Genomic DNA, 13409 nt, shown 5'->3' on the forward strand with positions numbered 1-13409 from the left:
AATAGGTCGTGTAAAAATTGGTTCTTTTATGTAAAGTCTATGCTGACTAGTTGTGGTGTTCCCCAGTATTGTGATATCAGTATTGTTATTCCTAAACAAACAGTTGTCAACTTAGTCACGAAAAAATTAAAAGTCAATCATTGTTCAGATTGGCTTGAATCTTTGAATAGTGCTACAGGTTCTTCCGGTCGAGGTGGAAATAAGTTGCATACTTATCGGTTATTTAAAAGCGAATATCGTGCAGAAAGGTATTGTAAACTTATTATGTCTCCACGACATCGCGCAGCGTTTAGCAAATTTCGTTGTGGCGTCGCTCCAATACGCATTGAAACTGGGCGTTATGAAGGATTAGGCGTACAGGAACGAAAATGTCCTTTCTGTAGCAATATTGAAGATGAGAGTCATGTTCTTCTTGATTGCTTTTTGAATGATGTCTTGCGTCAATCATTATTTGCAAAAGCAAATACTGTTGATACTTCTTTCAGTGCGATGTCTTAAGCTGATCAATTGAAATTTTTGTTCACCAAAGAAGAAATGATACGTTACAGTGCCAAAACCTGTTTTAACATTTTGCAACGTCGTCTTTTATTTACTTGTAAATAATGTTACATTAATGTTTTATGAATGATGAACGTAACGTTTTATTATGAGTGTAGTTAATCAATGCTAATCTGTTCACCCCTGATCTGATCAGGGATGATACGTGGTTATCAAGCGCATTAGGGCCCCGATTTACATTCTTCAGTGTCTTAACTACTAAATTATATGGCAGTTCTTATATTTTGATTAGCATTGGTTATCTATCTTTTATCGTGTAAATACAGATATGATAAAATGTGCATTTTGGTGCATTATGTAATGTATGTGAAAAGATATTTCTTATAGTGTAATTTGTAATGTATTTTTAATCTATAGTCTCTTGTCATTCTAGACATAGAATTGCCAATCATGTGTATTGTATGTTTAATATGTGTTGTGTATTTTATGACACTGTATTGGAAGAGACTTTAATAAAGTATAAAACCTACTTGACAATGTATAAAACCTACTAATAGCCGTTACCGTTGAAAAGAAATTAAAAGCATTTGAATTATTATTCTGTGATTTTGATTCAAATTTAAGATTTATTTTATCATAAACATTTATATTTTGGTGCATTTTGTGGACCAAATTACATTTCCTATAGCCATCTCTTTCTGTCAGAAATGTGTTATTATAAATATCTAACATGCTAAACGTCGTCTCATTGACTTTTTCTGAGATTACAACAATTAACGCTTATGTGTTTTGAAAACTTACATAGAATCGAAAATACATGTATTAGAATTATTTCTGTGCCATTGATTAATCTGGCGAACATGATAGATCCAGCATCGATCTCATGTAAATTAGTATAAATGAAATACTTCAATCTCACTAGCTTTTTAACTGCTAAATGAATACAAAATGTAACATAAAATTTAACGTTTGAATGCCAAAAAGTGTTTTTGGGAGATTGTGTGCTTGCTCTTACATGAACATTTATGATCAAATGTGGACAATTCAAATCAAGCATGACTAACCATCCCATGCAGTTGTCCCTGCATGCAGAACTGGACAAACCGTCTAATCTAATATTGTGCAGTTAGTCCAAATAATTGTACTCAAGACCAGAATATTGTTACTAATTTTTTTGGCAGTTCGATATTCCCCTCCGTGTACAAAACTACAAACTAGGAAAAGGTTCAAAGTGTGGTGGAAAAACTTTTTTCCTTTTCGAATGGAATGACCAACGAATTTCGTCTGTGGAGAATCATGTTAAAATACGGCAACAGATTAAAAAAAAAGTAATATCGGTTAGGTAGACAATAAATGGAGTTAATCTGACGCATACATTGAATTGTGAAGGTTAAACTGTAACTACCATGCTTGCAAATGTCAGAAATTTAAATTAAACGGCAGCCACTCGGCGCCATAAGCTTGCCCAGGCAGACAATGTGAAATACCAGAATCCAAAATCTGTCTAACCGAGACGTCAGTTATATTAACACTAGTCTACTGTGCAGTGACAATAATACTGATTTATATATCATGTAAACCACACATAAACTAACTTACTCTGGCACATTCCCTCTTTCTGAATGCACTTCTCAACACAGGCTCTTTCTGTTTGTAATTGTCTATGTTTTCTCCAAATAAAGTTGGAATGGCAGTGACCTCGAGTTTAGCCTTGTAACTCAAACCTTCCTTCCAATGCAACCGCGTGGTAAGTGTGAAACACTCAATTTCAAAGTGTTCGCTACAAACAAGCTGTGCGTTTTCCGATTTTGATTTCGGTCCACTCCATCCAGCCCGCGAGAAGCCATTCCCGTAGCTTGTAGAGCCTTTATCCATTGTTCTCGAATTGAAGAGTCTTTTGGAAATTGGTGCAAACTAATGTTATTACCACGTTTATTCGTGCACCCACCTACACAACACTGTGCACCTGGCATCGCGAAAAATTTCCAATATTTGTTTTAATTTATAGTTATTTGTGAATGTAAACACGCTTTCTATATGGCGAAGAATATCCGGGGTACTGCTTGTGACGTCACACGGAAATTTCCGATCAATATTTGCCGGAGATAACCGACGCTCGATTTGGCCAGGGAGGTAAATCGTACAGGTAAATTATACCTGTAAATTACAGTTATGGGGATGGTTAATTTTTTTAAAAACTTCACCAAATTTATTTATGGCATATATAGAACGATTCTGTAAAATCATAATTCTTCATCCAAGGGGCCCTTTAATTCATTCCTTTTTAAATGTGCAAGTTATCACTTCACTTAATGACATTTTTATCATGTCCTGTAAAAGTAATTTCTCCATATTTTCATAGGTTTGAAAACTTGTAATTCAGTGGTACATATTCAATTTCATCACATGTTAAATATTATTGATAAAAAGTCGCAAAGTCGCAAGCAAAATATTGTTCACGGATTTTTGAAGGGAAACATCGCTTAAAATGTACTCGAAGAAACGTATTCCTACAAATACACTTTTCATGTAATATACAAACAAAAGGCTCATTTGCATTGCAACATTTGTGTGCTAAAAACAAAGTAGACAACCTACATGTTTATTCAAATGTGCTTTTTAGGGATTTTGTTTTGAATAAAAAATACACAAAACTATGTCAACCTCTGACAAGGTGAGATATCAAATAGTTCTCCCATCAGTGAAAGAAAAGCTGCAACAACGTATGCATAAAATTCGCTACCGTCCTCATAATATGCATACTTAAGTTTATGCACGAACCAGTTTTCGACATCTAAATTAAAGGTCAATGATAGCCGTGCATAAGAATGAATAAGACGAAATAGCACCTATGTTGTTGCTGCTCTGTCCATTGTGAATACAACTGTCTTCAGTAGGTGTCAAAGCATAAATGTAAGTAAACTATTTTTCATAGAAATATTTGCACTTGAAGGTTGAGAACGGTATTTTTTTCTTCTTCCATGAACGTTTTGAAGGTATTCTATTATCATCATGAATGGGTTGCACGAATATAGCCAACTTTTGCTTCCAATATAATCATTTCAAATATTGTTTCATTATAAGCATTTTCTTCAATCTTAAAATGTTTGTTCCTTATCATTATCACGTCATCTATGACAAGGTCCATAACTCTTTAATAGTTTCTTATCAATTCTGCTACTTATCCATACCTTTAGCACGAAACTACATACATTATATAGATCGTTAGATTCTATATAGATTGGCAAGATTTAATGTATACCTTCATTTTGTCTTGAACATTTTTCAATGGATTGACTTCAGTTTATATACAAAGATAATCATTACTATTATATAATTATTATATATATGTACGATATAATTTTTATAAAGATATGAATAATAATTAGTATGTCCATAACAATCAGTATTTTATTAATATTTGTTTTTTACAGCAACAACATTTTATCCTAAGTCTATTTCATTTTATTCCAAGAAACATTACTTGTATTTACAAATGGTTCATTTGTGGATGGTGGAAATTAAATATTCCAGTAGCATCCAGCCCATCCAGTTGCATTTGTTGTGTTTCAAATAATAACAAATATGTATTAATCAGTGTTCGAAGTCTTTGAAATATGAAACAGATATTTCAAAGAAAGAAGAAGTATGACCGCTATGTCCAATAAAATCGGAAATCGAAAATGGCACCATAATTACAACATCTACAGAATAATGTTGTATTTTCCGAATTCTCTCATATATTTTTTCTTTCAGTTATAGTACCGGACATAGTAAAAATGAGCATTTTCATTAACTACAACCGTGCATCTCGTTTCTATGACAGTCAGAGGTTTCCAGTTGGGTCTGATACTATGGCGGCCATGATTCAGTTCTACACGAGCAAAAATTTAGCGGTAATTATTTTTCATACATTATACGACATACCGTTAAACGGTAAATGAAAAAATACAGTAGTAACATGTCTCATTACTTATTGGATGTTCCCCCGCCAAAAGGTGGTCTTGTCCAAAGAATTTTTGTGCTTAGACATGAAGGACTTTCACGTCATGGTGGGAATCAACATATTATACCAGTATCAGGATGTTGCAATCACTAGATATGCATACACGTTCATCATACAAGTATTTTATGATAAAGCTTTTCAAACAAAATGGGTGATTTTATTGATTATTTGTGATTTTAAAATCACTTAAGTCCGTCTAGTCGAGGTCGAGATAAGTTACTTACTTGTAGATTGTTCAAACGAGACATGTCAAATCAGTTACCTTTAACATTTTGCTGTTGTACGATTGAGGGGGAACAAATGTTTTAAGTTAAACCACTGTCCAGTAAACAATACCAGTATTTTACATATCATGAACCACACCTCCTCCACGCCGAGTGATGTGCCTACCACAGAGTTCAAAATTTAAAAACGCTGAGTAGTAGTGACTGTTTTCTTTTAACTTTCCTTTTTCATTGTGACTTTTCATTAAGATATTATAATGCACACACATGTGTAAATGCCTAAACGTATTAATATATCATTCCTGGTCGCTATCTTTGCGAAATAAAGAAGAATTCAACTATTTATGATGGACGCTTATTAAAGCGGTACGAAATTCGTATTCAACAGCCCGTATATTCTGTACCGGCGATCTGGTCCTCTAAAGTGATCCGGTTATGGACAGGTAAAGTTCTGAACTTTACCACAGAGAGCTACTTGAAAAATGGGAAGCGGAAATGAAACACATATATATATATATATATATATATATATATATATATATATATATATATATATATAGCTAAAACGCCAGCACCACTACTCAGTGTTACTGCTTTAGACACCACTTGGCGTGGAGAACATCGGGTAATAGAGTAAAGAAACCTTCTTAGTCATGATGTGGTGTATAAATGCATGATATGAATGAAGTTTGTTATTAACGACTAATTTGAACACAGAAATGCTTCGTACGTGCCTAACAGTGATTCAATGCCTTTATGTGTAGATAGTGTGGATGCGTTTGTGTAGAGAGGGTTAAATGCGTTTATGTAGATAGTGTTAAATGCGTTTGTGTATATATTGTTACTTGCTCCTGTAAGCACTCCGAATACATCTGAATGAAAACAAAAGCAATACCACATTTAATACCTTTAATGAATACACAATTTAAGATCATAGTGTAACACGGTTTTTGTACAGTACAATATTTGATTTCAGGATCTCCGTATACTACATGCTGGTTGTGGCACTGGAAATTATGAGAAGTCATTGCTTGATATTGGAGTTGGCCAAATGGCACTACTGGAGTTATCGTCAGAAATGTTAAAGACAGCCAAAGATAAACTTAATAACTATATAGAATGTGGAAAAGTCACAGATGTTGCCGAATGCACGATGCCACCATTCCATTTCCGGATGACAGTTTTGATGCGGTCCTGTTCAATACGGTTTGTAATTAGTATATTCGATCTAACTGATTGTTAAATTTCTGAAATTACAAAGTCTTTAGTCAGACAAAGAAGGATTAATAACATGAACACAAGAGACTACATAACCAGCAATTAGTTCCAGTCATGTTGCATTACATGTTTCTGTGGTTAGCATGACTGACATAAATTGAGAGTTATCAAAATTATTACCCATATTGTTAATTTAACAAAGCCACCTTTTTTCTATAATCATGAAAATGATTATGTCCTATCAAACACTTCACCAAACTTGTCCAAAGTGATAATTCTTTTTAATTGGCAGGATTAAGCTTGTGAAATAGTTTTGTTGAAGAATTCTTATTAAAGTTTCTCTTCGATTTCTACACTGCAAAACTGTAAAAATAACACTCCCTACTTTTATCTTCTATTTTAAACAGGTTTTAAATCATCTTGATCGGGCAAACTCTGCTTTTCCTAATTGCGTGGAGACACTGAACGAATCCCGACGGATCCTGCGACCAAACGGCGTTATAATAGTATCAACAGCCCTTCCATCAGCATTTTTAAACGCTGTATGGTTTACGAAGATAAATACGAAATAAACAAAACGTTTCATAGAAAATACTATTCCAACTTTGGACCAGTTTGAAAAAATGTTTTTAGCCTCTGGTATCGAATGTGTTCAGAAAATGAAATATATTGGGTTCAGATATCTTCAAGAACTATTACAATGTAGATGGTCTGCCGGAGGAATCTTGGCTGAAAGAAAATGAGTACCTGACGTTCGCGACAGAGAGTGAAGCTGGAGAATGGTTCAGAAAAGTTAAAGAACTGAAGGAAAATGGTGAGCTAGAAAATTGGGTGAAAGAAAATGATGACACACAAACTACAGGTGTTCTAACAATCTTCGTTTGTAAACCCGTTTCTGCCAAGTGAATTTACTGCTGCGCAAATAACGGCTGTATACTTTCATGCGAAGATAAATCCATGCAGTTTATTCTTGGTTTGATACTGTCAAAGAATGTTGTATGAAATTATATTCAAGAAAAGACAAAAGAAAAAACAGTCGTGCAAACATCAAAGACAGCATTTAAAAATGATATGCAAATTTAAATTTAATGATACCTTTTGGATAATAACTTGTTGTCGGTTAAAAGATACTGTTGCGCTGAAATTTGTAAGTTTGCTCATGCAGTCATATGAAATGCACTATTCCAGCAGTTAAAACATTCTTCAGCCAGCACTCATGTTCATAGAAATGTGATGCAATACTCAACATTTTAGTGTCTACACAAAAAGTTTGATATGTCTTTCAGCAATATTCAAAATACTTTTAGCAAAATGATAACGGGCAGATCAACAAACTTCAGCTAAATTCGTATTATCAATTTATATTGCTTTACTGAAAAAGTAACATTAATATTTGCCCATACGTGACGAATATACCCGTCAGCGGTCCTTCTGTCTGTTTTATCTCACTCTTATGATTTATTCATGTATCTATCAAAGTGTATCAAAATGTCCAATTTCTCAGCATGGAAAATAAAAAGCCCTTCCTAAAGGTCGAATATTTTATATTTCGTGTCCGCTTTTAATCCTATCAACTGGAATGATTTTTCAAAGAACTCCCCACGATTGTTAACCATAATGAACTGTTTTGTTTTTTTTGTCTTTTTGATTAAAGTTGATTGCTCTAACAATTGTTTGCTTGACGGTACTAAGAAAATACACTTGTTCCTTAAAGCGCTGATATTGGTTGAAATCAAAGTTAATTCTTAGTTAGTTCTTGTACATCTTTTATTTAGGTCAGATACATCCTAGATTGCTCCTTGCCATGTCCTTAGTTCATGGAGTTTAATGATCGTTTGAAACTATTTGCTTTTATTTTGTTTTATCTAATAGACGTTTTGTGTGCTCCTTTGTTATTTGTGCAGGTCATCCAGCTTTTCAAATCAAAGAACGTACAATAAAATACATTCACCAACATAGAATTTTCCTCTCGTTACAACCATATTTCTCTCATTAACATATATAAAAAAGTCGAAGAAAAGTCGATTGTTTTAGTAAAAGAGCATGTTAATTTAAATTGATTATGATAGTTATCTAATGTTCTATTGATTCAAAAATAAATATTTAATTCCCACAAACTAGTTATGTATCTGTCTTTTCAAAGCAAACGATTAAAATTTAGTATACCACTAATGTATAGTTTGTTGTCAATACATAGCCGTTACTCAGATTCTTAATAGATATCCAGTGCCAAAGCAACGGCTTACAAGACATACGTCCGTCCCACAGTTGAGTATGCTTCCACTGTGTGGTTCCCCTACGCTGACCTTGACATCAGCCAGCTGGAGATGATTCAGCGAAGAGCTGCAAGGTTCGTTGAAAACGACTACAACGAACAACACCAGTCAAAGATCTGCCAGAATCCACAACCAAAGGTACAACCAAATCTCTTGTAGCAAACAGCTTCTTCCCTGCCACTGTTGTCATTTGGACCACCTATCTCTATGTGCGGTAAATCAGCATACATTTGAAGGCTGTCCTAGGAAATATCAACACAAAAGCCACTCTATGTCTTATCAGTTTTTTTTAAACTATGTACAAAGAGAGACTTTTTACGGTGGTATGTTTAGGACATGCACTTTTTTTAGATTAAATTATCTCGTGAGCACGACATCTTATCCCGAGCGCTCGACATCTTATCTCGAGCGCACGACATCTTATCTTGATCGCTCGAGATAATTTGTCGTTCGCACGATATAAGATGTTGATCGCTCGAGATAAGATGTCATCCGCACGAGATAAGATGTTGATCGCTCAAGATAAGATGTCGTGCGCACGAGATAATATGTTGAGCGCTCGAGATAAGATGTTGTGCGCACGAGATAAGATGGCGATTGCTCGAGATAAGATGTCGTGCGCACGAGATAAGATGTCGAGTGCACGAGATAAGATGTCGAGCGCTCGAGATAAGATATAGTGCGCACGACATAATTTAATCTTAAAGAAAAATAAATGCATGTCCTAAACATACCACCGTAACTTTCAGTGTTTCAGTTGTAAATAGTTGTCCCTTGGGCTGCGCATGTACAGTATTTTAAATTAAATCGCGAGTATACTCTTTTAGTGTGAGGCGATTACTGAGGATGATGGTAGATTACAGGTAAATTACCCTTGTATGAAAGGTAATTTTTACTGTCAACAACATGTTAAATAATTTGACATTTTAATATCCGCAATAAGAATTATTTAATTCACTACACTTACTCGCAGTGATCATTACAACTATTTAGATATGTATTTGACGATATTTGCGTGTTTTGGGGTAAATATCAATCTTATTCCGGACCTTTATAGTGGCTTTAAACAATCTCATCATTATGAAAGAAATATGAACTAAGCCTAACCTTATGTTTTGTATTTGACATCTATCTACTGTTGAACCTAATTAACTTTCTGACAGGTGAAGTTTTAAGTCGCAAGTTCAGTTGCACGTCTGACACCAATCCTCATCAAGCAAACGTGAGGCTTGTGGTAAATCATGTATACAGGTCATAACGTCGCTTGAATCAGAAAATAGATGACCGTTTCCTAGAGATCTTAAAGCGGCATACCTCCATATCGTCCGACCAAAAAAAATAATTTTTTTTAGATATCTTGAAATAAATGCTATATTTCTTAAGAAGGCTTTACAACTTAATTACTGACAAACTTTATGTTATGGAAACACATGAGAATTTGCTGTTTTACTACTTTTTACGATGAAAATCGAAAAGCGTTTGTCACGCTTTTACTCCAGGTAAACTGTCTCGATTATAAATATCTATCTTTTGAAGACGCTATTCACTACTTCAGCTATAGTGCTGTTGATTACGACGAAGGGAAAATGTCTTTATTGCCGCGGCGGTCCGGGGTTCGATTCCCGAGGCGGTCATATTTTTTTCTTGAATTGGAATTTTTTAAATATTTTAGAAACAAAAATTCATATTCTAATGTTCATAATATGACCAAACTTCAATTTGAAAGAAAGATTTTTTATTGCCAACTCTGGAGGTCGGTGCCTTTAATTCTATAACATTCCTTTCCAGATGAAACATTTTCTGATTGAAATACAGAAGTTAAAAATCCTCTCGAGTCGGCCGGTTCCTTGAGCCATTCAGTTGCAAAAATGTCTTGTGGAAATTGCAGATATATACGTGACCGTCTATACATATCTGATGAAAACTGTTCCATAAAATTACGTGTCAATTACTTACAAATATTTCTATTCTTTAATATATTTGTTTTTCAAAAACAAGAGGGTGTAGTTTTGATTCAGAAATTTAATAACTTTTGTAAAAGACCAGATCAACGAAAAAAAAGTGTAAAATATCTAATTATGTATAAGTTGCAATTCTTTCAATTCTTTGTTTTTATGACACTTGTCAAAACTTTATTGTTGTTTCAACTTTGACACATTTATGCACTTCAATCTTTAATAGTCCAGAATGTGCTAAAAGGTTTCTAAATGTATTTATGATAAGGTCATTGTGATGTCTGGATAATTTAAATATTAAGACTTCCTAACTGATAAGGTGTTGATTGCTGTCAAAACTTGTTAATATTTTAAATACTTGTAATTTTATTACCATGTACGCTTTCTTGAATTTAATTGGTTTATACTGTTAATTACAGTCACAATAAGGGTCATTTTAATTGGTCAGTTATTATATGGTGAGAAAAATATATATTTTCAAGACAGCAGATTTTTGAGGGAGAATATATTTGGATTTCCAAGTAGAAACATCGTGGTTTCCACTAGAACACTAGAATTGTTAATACTTAAACCTTTTTTCTAATTGTTATATAATACGGATAACCGTGTGAAAATTGTTATTTGTTGACTGTGTGGTTCTCCACCGAAGAAAAATAAAGAAGATAATCTGGAACTGTGTTTTATCATTTGGACATAATAAGTAATGCCATAGTGCCGCAGAAATAAAACATTCAATAATATTTTTCGGCATCACAATAGTACTAGAAGATTGACGATTATTTCAAAAGATTCCTCGTAAAAAAATTGTAGGCAATCTTGTTTTGCATCAGTTTCATAGTGTTAACATCTTAAGCAAATTGTTTCTTAAATTTAATTACACGCGCAAAATAACGCCAGTCTCGGAACGAACTTATTTCAGATTTAATTTCGACGCAGTTAATTTTAAGTCTTAGCGATCAGACACATGTTAACACTTAAAACAACTCGTTCACTGAAAAAGAATTATCTAAAATCTACGAAAAAGGTGGCAATGGGTATATGACGTGGAACTACAAAACATGCTTAGAGGCTGTGATATAAATGAAATGTGTGTGTTGCTTTTAGTTGATTTATTTTTGTTTTGTTTTTTCATGTAAATAGCACATTTAATGTCACCCTTTGATAAGATGAATAATATTTCACTCCGTCTATGAATGAATAATTTCAACCTATTTATGAAACAATTCGATACCACTGTAATTGCATGCAACATCATGCCCAGCAGATGTAAATGTTATACTTGAACTATTTTCTGTAACCTTACTGGACCACGTGCCAAAAATATTGATATGATTAATCAAGTTTCAATTAATTCACACATGGGTATTCTAAAAGAAATACTGCCTTAAAAGTTTCTGATTCTGTGCGATCCAGTTAGAAATCGTATGTATAAAGTATAAGAAATAGAAATATTTGATACATATGATATTTATTTGAATATGTGGAGTCCGACGTAATTTTGCAAAGTAAGTCGATACAAATTAAAGGTGTCGTCTGTAGATATGTCATGTTAAATTAAGAAATTCAGTCTCACGAATGGCTATCTATTCAAAACGTGCACAAAATAAAGAAGATATTGAAAATATAGCAAGCATTTAGGAACTGTATTCAGTAACTTTATAATTCTTAATCAAGATGTAAAAGTCGTTACGCTTTTGTGAAGATCACCTACATATTTTCGCACGTCCTGTGAAAAATACGGTCAAATTTGGCGCATTCGCGTTTTACATACTGTTCTTGTTAACCAAAGTACAGGATTTCGGTTTAATGCTCAGAGACTATCCTTTGGAGACATTATCAGACTGAGTAATGTTTTATAGTCTTATAATATTGAGCTCATAACTTTCGGACAGATATTTGAAAGATATATGTCGCAGGATTCGGAAAAGTATCTCCTTCACTGTATCTGCTGTCATTGGTTTTATCAGAGACCGAAAAAAATGAGAGTTGTTAAATCTTTACTTTGTATGCTTCGATTAAAGAACATTTATCAAAGTCGTTTTAAGACAATAAGAAAATATTGACACTATTCTTATTGTTACTAGTTATTTGTATGACGGATCTTAAATATTTTCTAAAGCTGCTATAAGCTTTGATTTACCACTGCTTTTATGTGACAGGTACCTAAGATCTCGCGTAATCATTTTCTTCTTCACAGTCTGCCTTAGCTCATCAGAACGACCTATTCAAAGACTTCATTCTTGAGAAAATTTCACAGGCTCGCATGTACAGACAAAATGTTCGATTTTGTTTACTGGCCGGTGTAATGAAGTAGTTCGACCCCCATAGAATAACGACCCCCCGGTCATTATTCTATAGAAAATGTAACTCCTTTCCTGTAAAATATTTAGAAATCTACTCCCTTTATAAAAAAACTGACTCCCTTTGAAAACTCTATAGAATAACGACCCCTCGGTCATTATTCTATAGAAAAACTGACCCCTCCAAGTAAAATACTGACTCCCTAAAGATGACTACTTTCGAATCTCATAGAATAACGACCCCGGTTATTATTCTATAGAAAAAGTGACTCCTTCCATGTAAAATACTCACTGCCGAAATTACTACATTCGAACTCTCATACAATATCGATTCCCGGACATTATTCTATTTAAAAAAGTTACTCTTTCCGTGTAAAACACCGGCCCCTGAAAAGACTGTCGACGATAATATCTATTAAAAAGTGACCCCCACCAAACCTAACGGACAATTTTACTAGATCTACAACTCTAATAACCTCCATTGCCAATAGTTAACATTTTGATTGTACTACTACTACTGGTGCCGCTACTTCTATTGCTATTACTACATGTACTTCTTCTTCTTCTACTACTACTACTACTACTACTACAACTGCTACTACTGATACTACTATACCTGCTTCCACTAATACGTCTTGTACATCTACCTCTTCTTCTCCTGCTGCTGTTATTGCTGTCACTTATTCCTCTGCTGCTGCTGTTGCTGCTACTGCAGCTGCCACTGCCACTACCACTGCCACTACTACTACTACTACTACTACTACTACTAATTTCTATTGTTGCCGCTACCGTACTTTACTGCCACTGCTAAGTATTGCAACTTCTATTAATACTAAGTTCTATGCTAGCAGTTTCTTGTGCAGTTTTCCTCTGAAGAATTACTTCATACCGAAGTTTGCAGGGATTATTGACACTGGTGTGTTTTGTGAACG

The 13409-nt window shown here is 34.0% G+C and overlaps 1 protein-coding gene across 1 annotated transcript; it reads left to right on the top strand.

Moving 5' to 3' along the window:
* The first annotated feature begins 3279 nt into the window (after positions 1–3279).
* Positions 3280–8054, top strand: LOC123560763 (uncharacterized). Its single transcript, XM_045352925.2, has 4 exons — positions 3280–3411; positions 4255–4394; positions 5705–5934; positions 6354–8054. The coding sequence occupies exons 2-4, from the start codon at positions 4278–4280 to the stop codon at positions 6358–6360; spliced, it is 354 nt and encodes a 117-aa protein (XP_045208860.2). The 5' UTR covers positions 3280–3411; positions 4255–4277; the 3' UTR covers positions 6361–8054.
* Positions 8055–13409: the final 5355 nt, after the last annotated feature.

The sequence above is a fragment of the Mercenaria mercenaria genome, chromosome 15 (genome assembly GCF_021730395.1).
Source record: "Mercenaria mercenaria strain notata chromosome 15, MADL_Memer_1, whole genome shotgun sequence".
Lineage (NCBI taxonomy): Eukaryota > Metazoa > Mollusca > Bivalvia > Venerida > Veneridae > Mercenaria > Mercenaria mercenaria.